Source organism: Phalacrocorax carbo, chromosome 27 (assembly GCF_963921805.1).
Source record: "Phalacrocorax carbo chromosome 27, bPhaCar2.1, whole genome shotgun sequence".
In the NCBI taxonomy this organism is placed as follows: Eukaryota; Metazoa; Chordata; class Aves; order Suliformes; family Phalacrocoracidae; genus Phalacrocorax; species Phalacrocorax carbo.
Window position 1 is genome coordinate 3,707,142 of NC_087539.1, and position 22,792 is coordinate 3,729,933.

Here is a 22,792-nt window from a genome sequence, read left to right on the forward strand (position 1 = left end):
GCAGGACCCCGAACTCCACAGTATTGTGGTCCCTGCAGCCAAGGCTCTCACTAACCGAGATACTACAGAGCAGGTTTTCTCGGTTTGTGAATAACAAGACCAGCAGTACCTCATTCCTGGTTGGCACATCTAACATTTGTATGCGTGTTTCGTGGAGGAGCTGGTGGTTGACGGAAAACCAGCGGGAGACAGGCACCATCCGATGATGATCATCAAGTCTCGTTTATTGGCAATTAGCAAATATCTTTTATACCGTTCGTAAATTAGCTCATACCTATTTGCAAAAGCATAGCTCATCCTTGGCTGGGAGGTAGATGCCAACTCCTCCCATGCTTAGCTCTTGTGTTCAGCCTTGCAATTAGCAGTTACTTGTTTCTCACACTCCTTTACCGGTCAACAGCAGCTGGGCTCACACTCCCTTGTAAAACACCAGCTGGCCTCACATTCTTCTGTTGACCAACAGCTAGGCCCAAGGTTGCTCTAACTCTGAGCCTGCTTTTCTACTTCAATGCCCTCTTTCTGCTAGCCATTCCCGGGCTAGGCTCTCCCACAGGTGGTGGTGCCCCCGTGCAGGGGCTGAAGAGGAAGGAGCTGCCTGTGTCCTCTGGAGGTTTCGCTGGGGTCTGGAGCTCTACAGAAGCAGGAGAGGGGCCATGGGCAGCGGCTCCTGCCGACACAGCGAGGGCAGCCGCTCGTGCAGGATGTGTGTTTCTTAACACACAAGGCTGCTGCCCCACGGGCACTGCCGTTGCTGAGCACGTGTCCCAGAGACCCACATGCACCCACCTCACACGTCCCCTTCATGCTCCACATCGAGCCTTTGCCCTCCACATCTCCAAGAGCCCCTCCTCGCTGGTGCAGATGAGCTCAGCAGAGCTCCTCTCCTCCTCGTTGGCTCCTCGGTCACTTGGAGGAGGATGTTCTCATCGACGCTCTGAGGGGCCTCCTGGACTACTTGTTGTCCCGCTGTGCTGCCCCTCCAGCAGGGCTCTCTGAAGCCTCCCATGAGGACCCGGTTCCTGTGGACATGGGGCTGCTCCAACCTGTCTGTCGATGGCCTCACCCGCTTGTTCTCCCTGCTCAGGCAGCCTGTGGCTGGCACCCTCTACAACGTCACCCTTCCCTGTCTGCTCGTTCATCCTCGCCCAGGATCGCTCACTTGGCTCAGCCAGCGTTCAGCGCCCCACCGAAGGACAGGGAGGCTGTGACTGAGGACACGATTTGCTCTATCAACCTACTACGGTTGCAGCAGGTGAGCCTCTCAACGTCCTGTTGTGGCCTCGTTGTCCACCATGAGTGCGCCAGGCTCGAATGGGTGTTCAGGATGGAGTTGTAGGGCAACACCACGGCTGTGGAGGCCTGCAGGACTCGGCAGATGGAAAACTCCAGCCTGGACATCTTGCTGTCCTTGAGGCAGAGGGCCTCCATGAGCAGGGAGGTAAAGCTGGAGCTGGTGCCGCCCCCAAAGCTGTGGAAGACCAGGAATCCCTGCAGCTTCGTGCACTGGTCAGTCTGGAAGAAGGGGAGAGAAAACAAGACAGGTCCATCAGTAATTCTGAATTTAAGCTGCTACCAAGTTGCCCAGGAAGGAAAATATTCACCCCAGGGTCTCAGGCCTTTGGGGACTCTTGTCTCGGGGACGCAGGCAGGGGCAGGCACCTGCCCGAGTGCCCCAGCTCTGCTTCCAGCCACGGCGCCCTGTGCATTGGCATGACCTGCCCTCAGGGAAAGGGGCCGCTTCCCGCAGGGACTGGGGGACAGCCGGCTCCTTCCTGCTCCAGGAGCTGCCCCTTGCAGTGCCCGTGCCCAGCACAACCCAAGGGGTCTGCTGTGGGGAAACGGAACCCACGGAGGGAGATGCACTCATGCTGCGGGGGCAAAGATGGGGGCTCAGGCTCGGCTGGGGGCAGTCCCCCCCACTAACGCTGCTTGGAGCCTTTCAGCCCGCCACTGCCCCAGAGCTGAGAGCTGGGCTTCCCCAGGGTTCCCAGGTTCCCCAGTCCCCTCCAGCCAAGGCCTGCACCGGGACAGCGACAACTTCAGTCCCTTCACTGCAGGGATGCCCATCACCCCCTCCCACTTCCAGTGCACCCCCAGTCCCCACAGAAAGAGGAATCCCCCTTTTCTCTGCCAGCCCTTGCACCACCCCACACAGTCCCAGCACCACCATCACCCCCTGCTTGGGAAGAGTTTCCCCCATTGCAGACACTGCTGCTCGTGCCCAGGGCGCTGTGAGAGCGGCGGCTGCCCCTGCCATCGCTCCACACCGCCGTGAACCGCTCCCACCCGTGCTCCCATCGAGGGGCGCTCCCTTTCCGAAGGAGAGGGTGGCAGTAGGGTCCCACTGGCACCCCCCACTCCCTGCTCTGGGCAGGTTCCCCTCGCAGCTCAGGGAGACTCCAGGGCACCCAGGGGGTCTGTGGGAGCCTGGCCCACACAGTGTACCCCAGAGGGGCAGGGAGCCTGGAGGGGAGACAGTCGGCGGTGGGAGCACGCAGCCTGCAAGCCCTGGCTAGGGGGCTGTCGTGGTTTAGCGGCAGCTCAGCCCCACACAGTCGCTCGCTCACTCCCCCACCGGTAGATGGGGGAGAGAATCACAAAGGTAACGCTCGTGGGTTGGGATAAGAACAGTTTAACAATTAAAATTAAAAGAAAACAACAGTAGAAATGCAATGTAAAGGAGAACAACGAGAGGCGCAAAGCCCCGGGGTGCGGGGGGGGAGAGGGGGAACGAACCGCCGGAACAAACTGCCCGCGCCGCAGCCGCTCGCCGCCCGCCGACCCGACGCCGCGCCGCCTCCGCGCTGGCGCTGCAACTGCCCCCCCCTCAATATATTGGTCATGGTGTCACATGGTATGGAATGAACCTGCCATTGGCCAGTCGGGGTCAGCCGTCCCCACCATGGCCCTGCCCCTCCCAGCCCCCCCCGCCACGCGGCAGAGCGCGGGAAGCTGGAAAGGTAGCCGACCCCCACAGTGAGGAGAATTAACCCCTTCTCAGCCAAAACCAGCACATTCTCCACCCCTTATTCCATACCATTTACACCATGCCCAGGTCCCATATGATGCAATACAACCGTACCAACCACCACCCCTCCCCTTCCCATCCTTTAACATAATACACAGACATCATTCCCTTAGTTCATGGACCTTCCCTGTACAATGTCCATTAAAAATGTCCATTGAGTTCATCCAGTCCATGACTCTGGGCTCCATCTGTTGTATCAGTCTTTCCGGGTGGGAGGGATGGTGTGTGGCGTTGGGTTGCTGCATACCGAGTCAGTCATCCTTCCATCACTGCTGCACGGCTTGTTTCATAGTTGATCTTCCATGGGTTGGGAGGCTCGTACTCTGATATCATTGGTACAACACAGAGGTGACACACAGTATTATATAGCAGTTCACATTGTGCCATGCAGTTCATTGACTGTTTTCACCCAAAATCAAATCCCCTTGAGGCACACATCGGATTTCTCCATCCTCCCGCACCACCCACCAAGTGCACCCAGGTCCTCGAGCAAAAGCAATCCCACGAATGGGTTTGCCTTTGCCGGAGGCAGGAAGAACCCAGACTGTGTTGCCCAGCGTACTTTTTGTGTGCACTACAGGGACTCCATCCCCTTCCACAGTATGTAGGATTTCTGACTGGGCAGGGCCAGCTCGGTTGGCAGATCCCCTCGTGTTGACTAACCACGTGGCTTTTCCTAAATGTGTATCCCAGTGCTTGAATGTCCCACCCCCCATTGCTCTCAGCGTAGTTTTTAACAGTCCATTGTACCGTTCAATTTTCCCAGAGGCTGGTGCGTGACAGGGGGTGTGATACACCCACTCAATGCCGTGCTCTTTGGCCCAGGTGTCTATGAGGCTATTTCGGAAATGAGTCCCGTTGTCTGACTCATTTCTCTCTGGGGTGCCATGTCACCACAGCACTTGTTTCTCAAGACCCAGGATAGTGTTCTGGGCAGTGGCGTGGGGGACAGGAGATGTTGCCAGCCAGCCAGTCATTGTTTCTACCATTGTAAGCACATGGCGCTTGCCTTGGCGGGTCTGTGGGAGTGTGATATAGTCAATTTGCCAGGCCTCCCCATATTTATATTTCAGCCATCGTCCCCCATACCACAGAGGCTTTACCCGCTTCGCTTGCTTGATTGCAGCGCATGTGTCACATTCGTGGATAACCTGCGCAATAACGTCCATGGTCAAGTCCACCCCTCGATCACGAGCCCACCTGTATGTTGCATCTCTCCCTTGATGGCCTGAGGTGTCATGGGCCCACCGAGCTAGAAATAGTTCACCCTGATGCTGCCAGTCCAGATCCACCTCAGCCACTTCAATCTTGGCAGCCTGATCCACCTGCTGGTTGTTCCGATGTTCTTCAGTGGCCCGACTCTTGGGGACGTGAGCATCCACATGCCGTACCTTTACAACCAGGTTCTCTACCCGGGCAGCAATATCTTGCCACAGTGTGGCAGCCCAGATGGGTTTGCCTCTGCGCTGCCAGTTGCTTTGCTTCCACTGCTGCAGCCAGCCCCACAGGGCATTTGCCACCATCCAGGAGTCAGTATAGAGACAGAGCACTGGCCACTTTTCCCGTTCAGCGATGTCTAAGGCCAGCTGGATGGCCTTTACCTCTGCAAACTGGCTCGATTCACCTTCTCCTTCAGCAGTTTCTGCTACTTGTCGTGTAGGACTCCATACAGCAGCCTTCCATCTCCGGTGCTTTCCCACAAGGCGACAGGACCCATCAGTGAACAGGGCGTATTGCTTCTCATCTTCTGGCAGTTGGTTATACAGTGGGGCTTCTTCAGCACGTGTCACCTCCTCCTCTGGTGATAATCCAAAATCTTTGCCTTCTGGCCAGTCCATAATCACTTCCAAGATTCCTGGGCGACTGGGGTTTCCTACTCGAGCCCGCTGGGTGATCAGTGCAACCCATTTACTCCACGTAGCATCAGTTGCATGGTGTGTGGAGGGGACGTTCCCTCTGAACATCCAGCCCAGCACTGGCAGTCGGGGTGCCAGAAGCAGCTGTGCCTCAGTACCAACCACTTCTGAAGCAGCTCAGACCCCTTCATATGCTGCCAATATCTCTTTTTCAGTTGGAGTATAGCGGGCTTCGGACCCTCTGTATCCCCGACTCCAAAACCCTAGGGGTCGACCCCGGGTCTCCCCTGGTGCTTTCTGCCAGAGGCTCCAGGTAGGGCCATTCTCCCCGGCTGCAGTGTAGAGCACATTTTTTGCATCTTGTCCTGCCCGGACTGGCCCAAGAGCTACTGCATGGACTATTTCTCGTTTAATCTGTTCAAAGGCTTGTCGTTGCTCAGGGCCCCATTTGAAATCATTCTTTTTCCGGGTCACTTGATAGAGAGGGCTTACGATCAGACTGTAATTTGGAATATGCATTCTCCAAAAACCCACAACGCCCAAGAAAGCTTGTGTTTCCTTTTTGCTGGTTGGTGGAGACATGGCTGCTATTTTGTTGATCACATCCATTGGAATATGACGACGACCATCTTGCCATTTGATTCCTAAGAACTGGATCTCTTGTGCGGGTCCCTTCACCTTACTTTGTTTTATGGCAAAACCAGCTTTCAGAAGGATTTGGACTATTTTCTCTCCTTTCTCAAAAACTTCTTCCGCTGTGCTGCCCCACACAATGATGTCATCAATGTACTGAAGGTGTTCTGGAGCTTCTCCCTGTTCCAGTACAGTCTGAATCAGTCCATGGCAAATGGTAGGGCTGTGTTTCCACCCCTGGGGCAGTCGATTCCAGGTGTACTGGACGCCCCTCCGTGTGAAAGCAAACTGTGGCCTGCACTCTGCTGCCAGAGGGGTTGAGAAGAATGCATTAGCGATATCAGTTGAGGCATACCACTTGGCCGCCTTGGACTCCAGTTCGTATTGAAGTTCTAGCATGTCTGGCACAGCAGCACTCAACGGTGGAGTGACTTCATTCAGGCCACGGTAGTCTACTGTTAGCCTCCACTCTCCATTAGACTTCCAGACTGGCCATATGGGACTGTTAAAGGGTGAGCGGGTTTTACTGATGACTCCTTGGCTCTCCAGTCGACGAATGAGCCCGTGGATGGGGATCAGAGAGTCTCTGTTGGTGCGATATTGCCGCCGGTGCACTGTTGTGGTGGCGATCGGCACCTGTTGTTCTTTGACCTTCAGCAACCCCACCACAGAAGGGTCCTTTGAGAGACCGGGCAAGGTAGACAGCTGTTTAGTTTCCTCCGTCTCCAAGGCGCCTACACCAAAAGCCCACTTGTAACCTTTTGGGTCCTTGAAATACCCTCTCCTGAGGTAGTCTATGCCAAGGATGCACGGAGCCTCTGGGCCAGTCACAATGGGGCGCTTCTGCCACTCATTGCCAGTGAGGCTCACTTCGGCCTCCAATACAGTTAGCTCTTGGGATCCCCCTGTCACTCCAGCAATGCTGATGGGTTCTGCCCCTATATAGTTTGATGGCATTAAGGTGCACTGTGCGCCGGTGTCCACTAAAGCTTTATACTCCTGTGGGTCGGACGTGCCAGGCCATCGGATCCACACAGTCCAGTAAGCCCGGTTATCCCTTTCCTCCACCCGGCTGGAGGCAGGGCCCCTCTAGTCCTGATCATGGCAGTCACAACTCACTTCCTGCAAATGTGAATCAGGAGTCCCTCTATTACACTTAGAAATAAAATCTGCGCTTCTACTCCTCTGTCTGGGGACTTGTTCACTGGAAATTGGAGCAGCAGCTTTCCTGGAAGAGCCCCCCTGAGTGACTGTTCTTCCTTGCAGTTCATGCACTCGTGCCTGTAGGGTCGAGGTAGGCTTGCCATCCCACCTCATCATGTCCTCTCCGTGGTCACGCAGGTAGAACCATAGGGTGGCCCGTGGTGTGTATCCCCTTCTTTGAGCCAAAGGACGCTTATTCCTAACAGCTGAGACACTGCTCTGTCGAGGTGGGGAGTAGGACAGATCTTCTTTGAGTTGCTGGACCTCTTGGGATAGTTTCTCCACAGCAGAGACAAGCGAGGAAGATATATTTGTGTCGTAATCTCGGAGTCTATCTATCACCTCTGCCACCGTTGGTGTCTCGTCATCTTTCCAGGACATCACTGCCAATGAGTTGCATACGAGGATGGTGCGCTCCGTACAAACTTCCGCCACGTGGGTCGTGTGCACTCGGCTTCATCTGGATCTTTGGATGACCGTTGATCGTCCAGATCACCATAAATCACCTCAAACACAGCTAATTCCCTTAGATACTGGATGCCTTTCTCCATAGTTGTCCATTTTCCTGGGCGATATGTAACATCTTCTTTAAAGGGATACCTTTCCTTCACTCCAGACAGGAGTGGCCTCCAGAGGCTGAGGGCTTGTGGCTTTTTTCCTATTGCTTTGTCAACACCCCCTTCCCCAGAAAGGGATCCCAATTGTTTGGCTTCTTTTCCCTCTAGTTCCAGGCTACTGGCCCCATTATCCCAGCATCGGAGCAGCCAGGTGACAATGTGCTCACCTGAAAAACGGCTATAATCTTTTCGCATATCTCGCAACTCGCTTAAGGACAGGGATCGGGTGGTGTCTATTTCATTTATTACTTCTCCCTCCTCTCCCCGTGATGGCCCTGGTTCTTCATCATCCCATTCTAAACGAGTTGATGTCCGCTTCCAATATTTCGTCTTGGGTATGGAGGCAACTGATACTGGTACAGGTTTATTTTCTGAGCCAGCTCCGGTACTTGTTGTGGGGGTTTGAGTGGCTGCAGTGCCTGTCCTCAGGGCTGGATTGTCTACAGTGCCAGTCACTTTGCATTTCAATCCAGAGACCTTCTCTTCCCCTTGGGGGCACTGAATGCTGTTGGGCAGGGCTCGGTATGCATGGGCCAGACCCCAGCACATTGCAGTTATCTGTGTCTCTCTGGAGTTCCCAGCACAACAACATACTTTCTCCAAATATTCTACTAGTTTTTTAGGGTTCTGCACTTGTTCGGGGGTGAAACTCCAAAACACTGGGGGTGCCCACTGCCCTAGGTATTTGCCCATGCTATCCCACATGCCCTGCCACTCGTAACTATCAAGCCTCGGGGCAGATTTCTGGGTGATATTCTTAAGTTGCTTAGTCAGAACCAAAACAACCTGCCCAAAAACTAACAATAAGTGCACCTTAACCACCCAAGGATGTTCAAGATACAAAGACGTTGTTGTAACAAAGGCACAGACATCATAGAACAAAGTTGCAAAGGTACAACTCTGTATTTCCTCCATATAAAATCTCTCAGGGGAGGAGGTATAATTTCTAATTGCCTCAACAAGGTGATATCCGAAGTACAGTAACGGTTTCAGCAAAAACCCCAAATACCAGAAAAAGCTGAAAACGAGTGTTTGTATAACAGATCTTGTAGGCAAAACATTACTAATCACAGCAGAACACAGCAGACTCAACAAACCAACACCGATCTTTAACACCAACTGCAAGAAGGACAACATGGTGCTGTGACCAGCAGCTGTTATTGTCTCCAACCCTCGAGCCCCACGTTGGGCGCCAAAAAGACTGTCGTGGTTTAGCGGCAGCTCAGCCCCACACAGTCGCTCGCTCACTCCCCACCGGTAGATGGGGGAGAGAATCAGAAGGGTAACGCTCGTGGGTTGGGATAAGAACAGTTTAACAATTAAAATTAAAAGAAAACAACAGTAGAAATGCAATGTAAAGGAGAACAACGAGAGGCGCAAAGCCCCGGGGTGGGGGGGGGAGAGGGGGAACGAACCGCCGGAACAAACTGCCCACGCCGCAGCCGCTCGCCGCCCGCCGACCCGACGCCGCGCCGCCTCCGCGCTGGCGCTGCAACTGCCCCCCCCCCAATATATTGGTCATGGTGTCACATGGTATGGAATGAACCTGCCATTGGCCAGTCGGGGTCAGCCGCCCCCACCATGGCCCTGCCCTCCCAGCCCCCCCCGCCACGCGGCAGAGCGCGGGAAGCTGGAAAGGTAGCCAACCCCCACAGTGAGGAGAATTAACCCCTTCTCAGCCAAAACCAGCACACCATCCCACTTCTTCATGTCCTCTCCGTGATCACGCAGGTAAAACCATAGGGTGCCCCATCGTGTGTATCCCTTCTCTTGAGCCAAGGGACGCTTACTCCTAATGGCTGAGATACTGGTCCGTACTGGTGGGGAGCAGTACCTATCTTCCTTGAGTTGCTGGACCTCTCGGGACAGTTTCTCAACAGCAGAGACAAGCGAGGAAGATATATTTGTGTCGTAATCTCGGAGTTTATCTATCACCTCTGCCACCGTTGGTGTCTCGCCATCTTTCCAGGACATCACTGCCAATGAGTTTGCATACGAGGATGGTGCGCTCCGTACAAACTTCCGCCACATGGGTCGTGTGCACTCGGCTTCATCTGGATCTTTGGAGGACCGTTGATCGTCCAGGTCACTATAAACCACCTCAAGCACGGCTAATTCCCTTAGATGCTGAACGCCTTTCTCCATGGTCGTCCATTTTCCTAGGCGAAATACAATATCTTCTTTGAAGGGATACCTCTCTCTCACCGCGGCCAGGAGCCGCCTCCAGAGGCTGAGGGCTTGTGTTCCTTTTCCAATTGCTTTATCAATGCCCCCTTCCCTAGAGAGGGATCCCAGTTGTTTGGCTTCCTTCCCCTCTAATTCCAAACTACTGGCCCCATTATCCCAGCATCGGAGCAGCCAGGTGAGAACGTGCTCACCTGAATGACGCCCGAAATCTTTCCGTATATCCCGCAACTCACTCAAGGATAGGGATCGGGTAGTTTCCGTTTCTTGTACACATGGTTCCTCCTCCTCCTCCTCTTCTCATGATGGCCCTGGTTCCTCGTAATCTCTTTCAAAACGAGTTGACCTTCTCTTCCATGATTTCTTCTTGCGTATAGGGGCGACTGATACTGGCACAGGTTGGTCCTCTGGTTTAGCTGCAGTGCTTGGCACTGGGGTTGGAGTAGCTGCAGTGCCTGTCGTGGGGGTTTGGGTGGCCGCTGTGCTTGTCACTGGGGTTGGAGTAGCTGCAGTGCCTGTCGTGGGGGTTTGGGTGGCCGCAGTACTTGTCACGGGGGTTGGAGTAGCTGCAGTGTCTGTCGTGGGGGTTTGGGTGGCCGCAGTGCTTGTCACGGGGGTTGGAGTAGCTCCCTTCTCTTTCCATTGGGGGCACTGAATAGTGTTAAATAGGGCTCGATAGGCGTGAGCCAGACCCCAGCACATGGCAGTGATCTGTATCTCTCTGGAACTGCCAGGGTGACAACATACTTCCTCCAAATGTTCTACTAATTTTCAGGATTCTGCACTGGTTCAGGGGTGAAGTCCCACGTCACGGGGGGTGCCCACCGTCTTAGGCATTTGCCCATACTATCCCACATACCCTGCCACGCATAGCTATCGAGCCTTGGGGCAGATCTCTGGGTGAGATTCTTAACTTGCTTACTAACCTTAGGCAGATCTGATACCACTTGCCAAAGCAATATCAACAGATGTATCTGGACTACACAAGGATGTTCAAGATACTGAAAAGTTGTTGTAATGAAGGAGGAGACATTATATAAGATGGTAGCCAAGGTGCCATTCTGTATTTCCTCCATAAAAAGCCTCTCAGAGGAGGAGGCGTAATTGCTAATTGCCTCCATGAGGTGGCAGCTGAAGTACAGTAAAGGCTTCCACGCAAGACCTAAATAACCGATAACGGTCAAGGCCAGTGTTTTAATAACAAGCCTCCTAGGAAAAACATCTCTAATCACTGCAGAGCACAGCAAACTGCAAAAACCAACAGCAATTTTTAACATGTACTTTACAATCGGCATGGGAAAGACTGGACAAACTAATACTGCGAGCACATGAATCAATGCTGTGACCAGCAACTGTTATTATCTCAAACCCTTCGTGCCCCACATTGGGCGCCAAAAATTGACTGTCGTGGTTCAGCCTCAGCTGGCAACTGAACACCCGGCAGCCGCTCGCTCACACCCCCCCCACCCCTGTGGGATGGGGAAGAGAATCGGACGAGCAAAAGAACTTGTGGGTTGAGATAAGCACAGTTTAATAACTACAATAGAATGATGATGATAAATGATTATGATAATAATGACAATAATGTTACTATAATAAAATGGAAAAGGAAGGGAAAGGGAAAACAGGAAAAAACCCACAGAAACACAAGGGACACAGCCGCTCCCGCCCCGCCGACCGACACTGCCCGTCCCCGAGCCGCGACTGCTGCCCCCTCCCCCGGCCAGCCCCTCCCAGGTGCCGCACTGGGCATGACGTTCCATGAGATGGAATATCCCTTTGGCCAGTTTGGATCCGCTCTCTCGGCTGTGCCCCCTCCCCTCCCGGCTCCTTGTGCCCCCCGCAGAGCCTGGGAAGCTGGAAATGCCCTTGGCTGGTACAAGCGCTGCCCAGCAACAGCCCAGACATCTGTGTGTTATCTCAACAGGTTTTTTTCCATGCTAATTTCAAAGCACAGCACTATACCAGCTAGAGTGAAGAGAATTAACTCTATCCCAGCTAAAACCATGACAGAGGGTTTTTCCCCCTGCCCCGTGTAATTCTCCTCTGCAGAAGGAAGCAGGAAACCCTGGCAAAACCAGGAGCCGTCCGTGGGTGTCTGGGGTAGAAAGGGGGCCGGCAGGCAGAGCGCTGGGTCCCGCCAGCCCCGCGTGTAACCAGGGTGATGAAGTGAACCAGCCGTGGATGCTGCTGTGTCCCGCAACTGAACGTTAAGTCTGGGGACAACCAGTGTATTCTTTAATCATGAATGCAATAGATAATGTGCTTCTGTCAGAACCCCGCTCCTTTCAGACTCAAAGCCTAAGTTTCAGATCCCCAGAGCCTCACCCCTAGAGCTTAGGGGCCAAACCTCTGTTTTAAGGGCTACATTACAGCCTCACGTTTAGGCAGCGATGATTCAGGGTATAAATGGTTGGGAGTTACTGATACAGTCTAGTGCAGCTCAGCTAAGGCTGGGACCCGGAGCCAAAACCTGGCCGGGATAAGGAGGCAGCCGAAACAAGAACAGCCTGCACGAGGACTAAAGCTTGTTGCTTTAGGGAGTCAGAGAGGCCTCGAGATTCGAAGGACCTAAACAAAGTCACGATGACGTTTGGCCTTAAGAAAAGCAGCCGTACAGAGCCACAAAGGTGAGGAACTGCAGAGCAGAGACTCAGCCAGAACAGAGCAGCCCTCACGGGCAGCACGGGCGTCATCTCAGAAGCGAGTTGGCGGGAACACAAGGGTTAAGTAGCGGACACCGGGAGGAAGAGTATGTCCTTCATCCAGAGCCCCCTGAGGAGCAGCCGGAGACACCAGCAGGCGTGGGCAAGTAACCTCTGCCTATCTGTAGCTGTTATCAGAAAGCTAATGAATGTGCCTGGGAAGCACGTACTTAACGGGCACAAAGAGACCTGCGGGGTGCCCGGTAGGAGGAGGATCCCCCGTGCAGCCGCCCCCCCCCCGCAAATACAGAATGCTGCCTTTTAACTCTGCGCTGGTGTCACCAGGCTCAGCCCCGAGCTCGGGGACATCAAGAGCAAAACCAAAGCTGCGCCTGGAGAAGGGGCTGCGCTCGGGCACCTCGGGGAAGCCCGGGTCGCTCTGTAAACCAGCAATTGCCAAGGCAGCTGCCAGCGTGTCGCAGCCCCCTGAGGCCGGGGAGATGCAGACCCCCGCGGAGCCCGCACTTCACTACAACCCACTTGGCTTTTCCCTCCGGGGTGGGTTTCTTTTGTTCCGAAGTTGCAGAGATGCCCGGCCCGGGCTGAAACCGACCCCAGCCCCCGGCCCTGCTCCCTGCGAGGAGGGAGCGCAATCCGGCTGGGCTCTCCTTGTGCACAGGGGAGAAGGAAAACGGGGAAAACCAGCGTTCTCCTTTCTTTAGGAGGGCGATAATTGCGTTTCAGGGGCAGGGCGGCAGGGACCGGTCCCACCCGCCCAGCCCCGCAGCCAGGGCTCTTCACTGGCTCAGACCCCCACGGGAACGGAGGGTCATTGCCCAAGCGGAGGAGAGCGCAGGGCTCCCGGCCACCGGCAGCTTTCCCCTCCGGGCAGGCAGAGGCGGCGGGTCGGAGCAGCCAGCGCAGCCCCACGCTCAGAGCACAGGAAGGCAGCGTGGACAGGGCGCGCACGGGCGTCACGGGGGGAGAGCGGCAGGAAAACCCAGCCTTTGCCCCCTGCCCTTTCTCCAAGCCTCGATTTTTAGCCTCCCCTCCTTTTCAAAGAGCTAACCCAGCCTCCTCCCCCTCCGACAGTTACCGTGCTGAGCTGGCTCCGGTCAAAGTACCCTTTGCAAAACCCCATGAAAGGGGGAGTTACTGAATGCCGCCTTTGCCTGGGCCTTTACTGCTAAGGCCGGCCCTCCGGCATCTCAGCCCCCAGAGGAGAGAGCACAAATCGGGAGAAGGGAAGACTTACCAGCGGCTCAGAAGGACTGGCTCAGAGACCACCTGTGCAAACTGGGTCCTCGCCAACCCACGGGCCCCGATGGGATGCACCCACGGGTGCTGAGGGAGCTGGCGGAGGGATTCTGGCCGAGCCCCTGTGCATCATCTTTGAAAGGCCGTGGGGGACAGGAGAGGTGCCCGAGGGCTGGAGGACAGCAAATGTCACTCCAGTCCTGAAAAAGGGCAGGAAGGAGGAGCTGGGGAACTCTAGGCCAGGCAGCCTCACCTCCGTCCCTGGAGAGGGGATGGAGCACTTCATCCTGGAGGTCATCTCCAGGCACGCAGGGGACAAGAAGGTTATCAGGAAGAGTCAGCATGGATGCACCAAGGGAAGCTCATGCCTGACCAACCCGACAGCCTTCTCTGATGGCGTGACTGGCTGGGTGGACGACGGGAGAGCAGTGGGTGTTGTCAGTCTTGACTTGAGTAAGGCATTCGACAGCGTCTCCCACAGCATCCTCACAGGCAAGCTAAGGCAGTGGGGGTTGGAGGAGGGGACAGTGAGGTGGCCAGAGCCCTGGCTCAACAACAGAGGTCAGAGGGTCGTGATCAATGGAGCAGAGCCTGGCTGGAGGCCTGTCACTAGTGGTGTTCCCCAGGGGTCTGTGCTGGGCCCAGTCCTGGCCAACATATCCATCAGTGACCTGGATGGTGGGATTGAGTGTCACCTCAGCAAGTTCCCTGACGATGCCAAGCTGGGAGGAGCAGCTGATGCACCAGAGGGCCGTGCTGCCACCCAGCGAGACCTGGCCAGGCTGGAGAGCTGGGCCCAGGGGACCTGATGAAATTCAACACGAGCATGTGCAGGGTCCTGCCCCGGGGGAGGAAGAACCCCCCGCACCGGCACAGGCTGGGGGCTGAACTGCTGGGGAGCGGCTCTCTTGAGAAGGCCCTGGGAGTGCTGGGGGACAAGAAGGTGACCCTGAGCCAGCACCGGGCCCTTTGGGCCAGGAAGGCCAATGGTACCCAAGGATGCATGAAAAGGCGTGTGGAGCATCTCCCTTGGGAGGAAAGGCTGAGAGAGCAGGGTCTGTTCAGCCGCAGAAGAGGAGGCTGAGGGGGGATCCCATCAGTACCTATAAATATCTGAAGGGCGGGTGTCAGGGGGATGGGGCCGGGCTCTTTTCAGTGGTGCCCAACGACAGGCCAAGGGGCAACGGGCACAAGTTGGAACACGGGAAGTTCCACCTCAGTATAAGGACAAACCCCTTCCCTGTGCGGGTGCCAGAGCAGGGGCACAGGCTGCCCAGAGGGGCTGTGGGGTCCCTTCCCTGGAGACATTCACCCCCCGCCTGGACGCGGCCCTGTGCCCCTGCTCTGGGGGTGCCTGCTCGGGCAGGGGGTGGGACGGGGTGAGCTCCCGAGGGCCCTGCCAGCCCCCACCATGCTGGGATTCTGTGAAAAGCCCTCTGATGTTGGCCTTTGCTTGTGACGTGCTGCTTTCATCCTCCCAGAGCCATTTTGTATTTATATCAACTGTATATTTTCTATAACCTCATTCATCTTTATTTTCTCTCCCCTTTGCAAGGAGCGACAACCTGCTGTTGGCATCTCGGGTTGGGTCGATGCATGAAAAGGCTCCCGCAGCGGATGGGAGAAGCCGACGGCAGGAGGGGGTGCGGCCCCGTCCCAGCTGGGCACGGGGCACCGCCTGCAGATGCCAAGAGCCTGGAGCCCGTGCTGAGCCCACAGCGAGGCGCAGGGATGCAAGGGCACCTTTTCTTCCAGGTCCTCCTCTCCTCCCAGGCTCCAGAGCCACCCGACCCGACCGCGCGTGCCGGGGGTGACACCACGGCCCAGCAACCCCCCAGACTGTGAAGGGAGCACAACAACCAGCTCTGCTTGACGGCTTCTTCCTGCAAAGCGGCAGGAAAGGAAAGGCAGGAGGGAAAAAGCACCTGCCCGCTTCCCTCCTGGCTCGTCCCTCCCTGTGAGAGAAAAGGCTTTGCAAGGACAGGGGTGAAGAAGAAACCACACAGAGTCCCCGGGAGGTAAAAGGCAGGGAAGCGGCGGAACAAGGCAGGGGACAGCCCCGGGGCGCAGAGCCCCACGCCTCACCTGCCCGCTCCCACGACCACACGCTGCACTCAAGGCGCTCCATGTTCAGTGCTCCCTTCCATTCAGGTGACAGCCAGGGGACAAGAAGGGGGCATTTCTGCACTTTGCACCTTCCCGGCCGACGGCAGAGCCAAAGCAAAGGTGAGAAATCAAAACAAGAACCAAAGGGGGCGGAACTGGAGCGCAGGCAGCAAATGCTCGTCCTTCGCCTGGGCCCAACTGCTCGGAGGGTCCTTCCACTGCCCCGCCACGGAGGGCGTCCCTCTCGGCCCAGGGAGAGACGCGGGAGTGAACTCAAGGGAGGAGCCCGAGCCAGAGCACGAACCTTTTCGGGACGAAGAGGCAAGCGCAGAACGCGTCACACCTCACAGAAGGTGTTTGTGTACATTCAGAGTTTATATTTGGAGAAAAGAGAAAGGCGAGGAGGAATTGGAGACTGAAAAAATAGCCCTGAATGAGGGAGCGGTAGCAGCCCCTCGACCACTACAAAACCGCACCAACACACGCACGTACACACGGAGGCGTAACAACACCCAGCTCCCACGGACTGTGACGCGCCCCTCAGTTTGCTGCTCTGGGGATACTGAACGCCTGAAGCACACCCAGGGTAACCGACAACATCTGCATGGCTTTAATGGGAATCCTCCGGCTGAAGGGAAGCGGTTTCTCCCCGGGCCTGCGTCGGCACATCCCGCAGTCACGTTCTCACTCCCCTCCTTCAGAGTCAACATTCCTAGTTGTGAAAAGTGGGGCGGGGGGAAAGAGAAGAAGAGGGAGAGCGTCGTCAGCGCCAGAGCGGCCGGCTGCTGCCGATTCAGCCCCGTGTGTGGCACCAGCCCGGCAGGGAGGAGCTGGTTTGCATGCCACGGCCCCTGCTGCCTGTGCCCAGGGCCGGGCCGCTCGCTCGGCAGTGCTGGCCAGAGCACGGCACAGCCGTAGGCACGCGCCGTCGCCGCAGAGGAGCACGGTCGCCCTCACGGGCCAGCCTTTACCTCTTTCCTCCCCAGAGTCAGAGCGTTTCCCTCTTCATCGTCAGCGCCTTCCACACGGTCATGTTGGACATCTCCTCTGAGATATTAATCTCCGAAGGATCAGCCCTGCAATAAATATTGCCCAGGGCAACGCGTGATTCTGGGAACTGACGGCACCAAGTGCGTTAGCGTCGGCGAGAGGAACAGGGGGGCTCGGAGGAGCAAAGCTCAGCACAGGCACAGGGGCCTTTGCCGCGGGAGGAGGTTTGGGAGGCGAGCCCGAGAGCTGCAGAGCAACGGCTCCGTGCAACGGCTCTCGCTGCTGTGCAGCCCTGGAGCGGGCTCCTAAGCCACTGCTGCTACAGATCATGCCTGCAGCTCCTCAGCTGGAAGTACGAGGCTCTCCAGCTGCGTAAAGTCATTGACGATGAGGGTGCCCGGGCTCAAACGTGAGCTGTGCAGCCACTCTGCTTGGAGGCAGAGCCCTGCCATCGCCTCCTGCAGCCCTGATTTTCCCCCCAAGCTGACTGCTGGTGCCTAAGGGATGCTCAGGAAAGAGGCAAGTGGAGAAGATTGGGCCAAACCCCTGCAAATCCATCCTGCCAGGGGCCCTGGGCCTCCACGGGGCTTTACCTGTCACTGGGTTGCTGTGGGATATCCAAGCCGCTGGTCTCCCCCAGTTCCAGCTGAACGCAATTTGCAGCAGCAGCTGCCATCGTCTTCTGGGACTCCTGGCGTAAAAAGGGACAAATCAATTTCTCCGTCTGTGACCAAAGTGGAGAGAAACACACCAGGCGGTAAAAGCGCTGCATGTGCCCTCTCCTTGGGACCCATGGCAGCTTCAGCTCTTAGTGCAGCAGGGTATCGACCTCCGCTCCAAACGTTTTGCAAGGCTTAAAAACACTATTAGCAGCAAATCTTCCCACCGTGAGTATCATCATCATCATCTTCTTCCTCACCTTTTTTCCTCAAAGACTACTTTTTAAAATTCTCCCTCACTCAAGTGTTAAGCTCACTGCTAATTCAGGGAAAGACACGCTGAAGCTGTGGGATCTGGGCTATTGGGATCTATTTCTATTGCGTTCTGCTCCTCCCCCAACATTTCAAGACCAGCTGGGACAGAAAGAGGCCATCTCACAGCCCAAGGGAGACGTCCGGCCCCGAGCCCCCAGCAAGCGTTACCTCTTCTTCTTGGGCTTCGGTTTTGGCGTCGCCCAACCTCTGCTTCTTGCTTTCTGGCATCAGGTCATCCAGAAAGCTGAGCTCTCGCTTGGAGAAGCAGAAATCCATCACTTTGCGCACAAAAACGAGAGCCAACACCTTTGTGAGGAAGAGGGAAGATGCGGTGAGGCCAGAGGCGACGTTACATCTCCCTCCAACGCTGCAAACCTCCTGCTGCCGACACCGGCAGCGGCTCTTACCATCATGGGAAAGATGATGGCGGCACGGGACGCCTTGATGCCCCAGAGCAGGACGAGGCAGATCAGCTGGACGGCGGTGAAGAAATGCACCTTTCGCAAGGGCATGTGCCGCAGGTAGACGAAATCCGGCTGGTGTTTCGCCGGCATCCAGAACAGCTTCAAGCGATCGAAGAACTGCAAAAAGCCAAGGGGGAAAAGTTGCCACCGTGGGACTGCGGAAGGTTTCTGGCCCTGTGGAGACGCGGACGCAGTTCTCAGGGTCTCGCTTGCAAGGAGAGGTCGCGGAGCCCGCTCGCTTCCTCCTGGGAGCAGCCCCCACTTTCCCTTCGCTCCACCCAGCTTGCCCGCCAGAGCTGCCCACCAAATTGCAAGGAGTCCACGTTCTTCTCTCAGCACCATTTCTTGGCCCACCCAATCCCCCGGCAAGGATTTCCACCGGTGGCAGAAACTGCCTTCCCTTGGCACTGAATTCCCCCGCTTCCACCTCACCAAAGCCCGACCTGCCCTAAGCCGTGACACAGAGAGCCCTGACCGTGCCCGCTCCCCCAGCCCTACGCCCCTCCTGGGCCTCCCCCGAGCTGCTGCTCACACAAAACACTTTCAGCGCTTGCTCCCGGAGAGGTGTTTTCCCACGCCACTGCTTTCTGCCCGCTCCTACGGCCGGGAAATACCAGGGAGCAGGCGTGCCGCGCGCTGTAACAGAGCCCCTACCTGAATTCCTCTGAGGGACGACACACCCATGTAGAGGAAGACGCCGTAAAGCACAGGCATTGGGATGAACTGAAAACAAGAATGGAATCCTTCGTTTTGTTCTCCATCACATTTTCACTCTTACCACTCTCTTCTACGGGCACTGCCTGAAGTTGCCCAAAGCTCTGCAGCACCCACGGGCTTGGAGGTGGGTCGGATTTTAACCGGGAGAGATTTTGTGCGTGCGAGGGAGCCAACGCTCTGCTTCAGGCTGAACAGACTCTGAGTTCCCTTTTGTCACAATAAGCCTCTTTTCCAGAGAGGTGGGAGGAAAAGAGGCCACTTCACCCGTGCCACCGCGTACCGCGCTCTGTGACGGTAGAAAACCATTTCTACGTGTTCTTGTGGCAACGCGCAAAGGCGCTGGGCCTCCTTTTAGCCTAGAGATGGCATTATTTTGTGGGAGGAACATGCAAGGAAGCCCTCGGGGACCATTTCGGCGTGTTTGGCTACTTGGAATGGCTGTTCTGAGGCGCTTGCGGGAGCCAGTCGCCACCGAGAAGGTGCTGCCTGTTTGAAAGGGAGCAGAGGTACTGCTCTGAGGAGGTGCTGGAGCTTGTTCCTGAGCAGCTGGACAAGCAGAGGATGTGGTGAGGAGTCTGTGCCATGCCCACTCTGAGGGGCCTTCCCCCCACAAGCATGTGACCCCCCCGTCCCTCCTGTCCTCAGTACCTTAATGACCTCAACCTGCTCCTTAACAGCTGTAACCAGTTCTGCGCACTGACGCCACTGCAAAGCAAGCGGGACACACTGCAGGGAGCCATGGTGTGAAAGGGCACCCCCAGTCAGTCCCCAGGGCACTGGGAGGTGAGGGCAGGGCCAGGGCGTGCTGGGAGGGAAGAGGGAACAGGAACGTCTGTCTCCAGGAGGGGCAGGGGGTGGAGGAGGCCCCCCATGACACCAGCTGGGGCCCAGTGCCAGAGTATCCAGCAACCCCCTCCAGCCCATGCCTGGCAGGCCGTTACACGCGGCTTCCCCTGACACACAAGGGAGGGTCACTCATCCCACCCCCTTCCCAAAGCCATGCTGCTGTGCCTGCCGACCCACATCAGGCTCCCCTCTGCAGCACAGCCACAGCCAGGAGCCTGGGGGACGTCCAGAGGCCCAAGCCCTCCATCACGGATGCCCTATCCCGGAGTAAATCTCCTCCCCAGCCACACCACTGACTGTGGCTGCTGGGCTGTGTGGACCCAGCACTGGCACCCCGTTCCCTGACCCTTTCAGCACACGCCTCCTTTTCCCCTCTACCTTCTGCGCCACTTGCAGGCTCGCGGCTGCTTCCATCATTGCCACTTGGACGTGGGCCTGCAGGAGAGGAGGGGAAGAGGAGCTGCCGTCAGGGCACCCGGGCACTGCCACGAGTGCACTGCCCTTGGCATTATCCCCTCCCAGACCCCCTCGGGCTCTGCCTTTGCCCTCGCGTCCCCTTTCCTTCCCCGGCCCTGCAGGCGCGAGGGGCAGGCAGAGGGAGGGACCCCCAGGCCCAGCTCTGGGCACGCTCCACATCTGGACATGGTCCCGAGCAGGTGGCTCTCGCTGACCCTGCTTCAGCAGGGCCATTGGACAAGGCCAGATGATCTCCAGAGGCCCCTTCCAGCCTCAACCAGCCTGTGATTCTGTGAGCTGACCTTCATCTGGGCCACCAGCCCCTCCAGCCGCTGCAGCTCCTGGCAGTTGTTCTCGAAACACTGCGCCACAGCACGGTTCTGGAAGAGGAGCCGGACACAGGCACTCAGCCCCTGGCACAGCCACAGGAGCCGCAGCTGGGGCCAGGGCAGAGGAGGGGACACTGACCTTCTGGCTGAGCTCCTGCATGGTTTCCTGCAGCTCCTGCTGCTTCTTCCCCTGCGTGGGGAAAGGAAGGGTCAGGGGCTCAGCGCTCGCAGCTGCAGCCCCTGGGGACAAGGGCAGCACTGCACACCTACCAGGCACTGCAGCAGCTCCTTGTGCCTTTTGGTCTCGGCAGAACAGCGCACCAGGCGCTCCCGGAGCTTGCGGAGCTCTTCCTTAGCCACTTCGGTCTGCATGGCTGCACCTGCGCGTCGGGAGGCAGCAGGGTGTGAGGGGCAGAGCCACGTGCCCTATCGGCAGGGACAGTGGCAGGGATGCTGCCCTACCCAGACACACAATCGTACACGGACACGCGGGTGCGCTTAGAGGAATGCACCCCCCGCACAGCTGAGCACAGCCACGCCACCCTGATCACCTGTAGCTGTGCCCAGCACCGTGGGTGCTGCCACAGGTGCAGTCGTATGCGCGTGGGCACAGCCACGCACGACCTTGTGCTCCCCAAGCACAGGAGTACCCACGCTCTCTCACGCACCGGGCACGGCCACACACATGCACAGTCGGGGCAGAAGAGGGATGGGAGGCAGGGCAGGCTGGATGCGTCCCAACCAGATCCTGCCTATGGGATGCAGGGTGTGTTCTGGGAGCCCCACAGCCTGCTTCCCCCGCCATTTCTCATTGCTCCCCCGGGCAGGGTGGTGCACGAGACGCCGCAAGCCCAGGAAAGAGCCCTGGCTCAGGGAAAAGCAACGCTGAGCACTTCCCAGCTGCAAAGCCCACAGCCAGCCAGCTGCTCCCCAGCTTGTGAGCCCTGCTGGCTGGAGCAGGGGTCCGGCCCATGCCAGCCGCTGCCCGGGAGCGGGCCCCACGGCACCCACTGGGGACACTCACTGCAGCCAATAAATGAAGCCGCGTCTCCTCGCCAGCATGTCCCTCTCCTGCAGGTCAACACAGAGCAAGGACACTTGTCGCGCCCTGCAGCGCAGCCGGGACAGCTGGAGTTGCTCGGTGCCACTGGCCTCTGCCTCACGCAGGAGCATAGCCCGTGCGTGGCTGTGACCTCCATGGACCCCGGTTCCCAGGGAGACCCCGCTGGCCAGGGCAGGGGCTGGCGCAGGCATCCCCCTTTCCAGCTGTGCTTCCACCAGCTCCGGCAGTGTAGTCCCCGGCACCTCTGCCTCCTTCTTCCTCTGCTGCTGGCTGCAGGCAACAGGGCATGGTTGGACGAGTTACAGACCTCCAGGGCCATGCATTGGGTCCCCTTCCAACCATACAGCACCCCAGGCAGGCAGGGAATGGGCTCCCCTGTCACACCGTGTGCTGCACATACCCCCCACACCATTGCCTGGCTCCAGCACTGGCAGCCCCATCGCTCTGGGTGCTGCAGAGACCGCCCTAGACACCTGTGTGGGGCGAGGGGCCCAACTCACCACATCTCCTCCTCCTCCAGTGCCTCTTCAAGACTTTTTATTTGCTGACGCAGCACCTGGGAGAAGGAAGGGTCTGAGTCCCGGAGTCCGCTGCCACCCTTCTCCAGCCCTCCCACCCCGGGGCCTGTGGGCACCCATCTCTTTTCCCCCAGCCCATTCAGCGCTACCTCAGTCCCCTGGTTAAACTCCTGCAGCCAGGACACCATGTGGGCAGAGTGCTTTTCCACCTGCAAAACCACCGGCGTATCACCCTCGTCCCTCTCCAGCCCCAGGGCCATGCCCACTTGCTGACCCACTGCCCCAGGGCACTGGGAGACTGGGCAAATCACAGGGCCACGCATAGCGAAGGGATGGACACCCCCATCTCCTGGGGAAAATGTCCTCCCCAGTCACGCTTCTGCCCGCAGCCGCTGGCCCAGCGCAGCGAGGTGACCCTCCTTGAGCAGCGGGGCTGGACGAGACAAGATGACCTCCAGCGGCCCCTTCGAACCGCTGAGCCCCAGCCTGCGCAGCTCTGGGACGTGGGCAGAGGAGAGGACACCAGCCTTACTGCTGAGCATCTGCGGGGCATCGTGCGTGCCCTGATGGTTCTCCTCCTGCATGCGGAAAGGAGAGCAGGGGCTCAGGGTCTGCAGAAACACCTCTTGGTCACCTGCAAGCGCTCCTCTCAGCCAGGAGCAGCCACCAGGCACCCGGGCACTCTCACGAGTGCACTCCCCTCCGCATTATGGCCCACACAGCTCCCCTCGGGCACTGCCTTCTCCCTCGTGCCCCCTCTCTTCTCCGGCCTCGCAGGCACCGGCCGGGGGGCGCCAGGCAGGGGCACCCTCAGGCCTAACTCTGCACACGGCCCACATCTGACCACCCTCTGCACCCAACACCCCCAGCGAGCACCACCTACCCACCCCTGCTCAACCACCCTCC

General features: G+C 57.5%; 2 protein-coding genes across 3 annotated transcripts in view; one reads left to right on the top strand and one right to left on the bottom strand.

Moving 5' to 3' along the window:
• LOC135317799 (tubulin alpha-1C chain-like) overlaps positions 1-22,792 on the top strand; it is an 887,270-nt gene that overhangs the window by 336,419 nt on the left and 528,059 nt on the right. The window lies entirely within an intron of this gene.
• Positions 15,884-18,689, bottom strand: LOC135317798 (electroneutral sodium bicarbonate exchanger 1-like). Its single transcript, XM_064474229.1, has 6 exons — positions 18,612-18,689; positions 17,901-18,074; positions 17,662-17,799; positions 17,113-17,210; positions 16,501-16,605; positions 15,884-16,241 (listed from the first exon to the last, which is right to left on the bottom strand). Exons 1-5 carry the CDS (start codon positions 18,669-18,671, stop codon positions 16,518-16,520), a joined length of 558 nt encoding a protein of 185 aa, XP_064330299.1. The 5' UTR covers positions 18,672-18,689; the 3' UTR covers positions 15,884-16,241; positions 16,501-16,517.

What these genes read in the sequence shown, in the direction of transcription:
- LOC135317798 (XM_064474229.1), bottom strand. Translation starts at nt 18,671, where the DNA reads ATGCCTGTGCTTTACGGCGTCTTCCTCTACATGGGTGTGTCGTCCCTC. An exon ending in CGTCCCTCAGAGGAATTCAG is followed by an intron (nt 18,075 to 18,611) that starts GTAGGGGCTCTG and finishes GGCTTTTTGCAG; the next exon opens with TTCTTCGATCGCTTGAAGCT. An exon ending in CCATCATCTTTCCCATGATG is followed by an intron (nt 17,800 to 17,900) that starts GTAAGAGCCGCT and finishes TTCCTCACAAAG; the next exon opens with GTGTTGGCTCTCGTTTTTGT.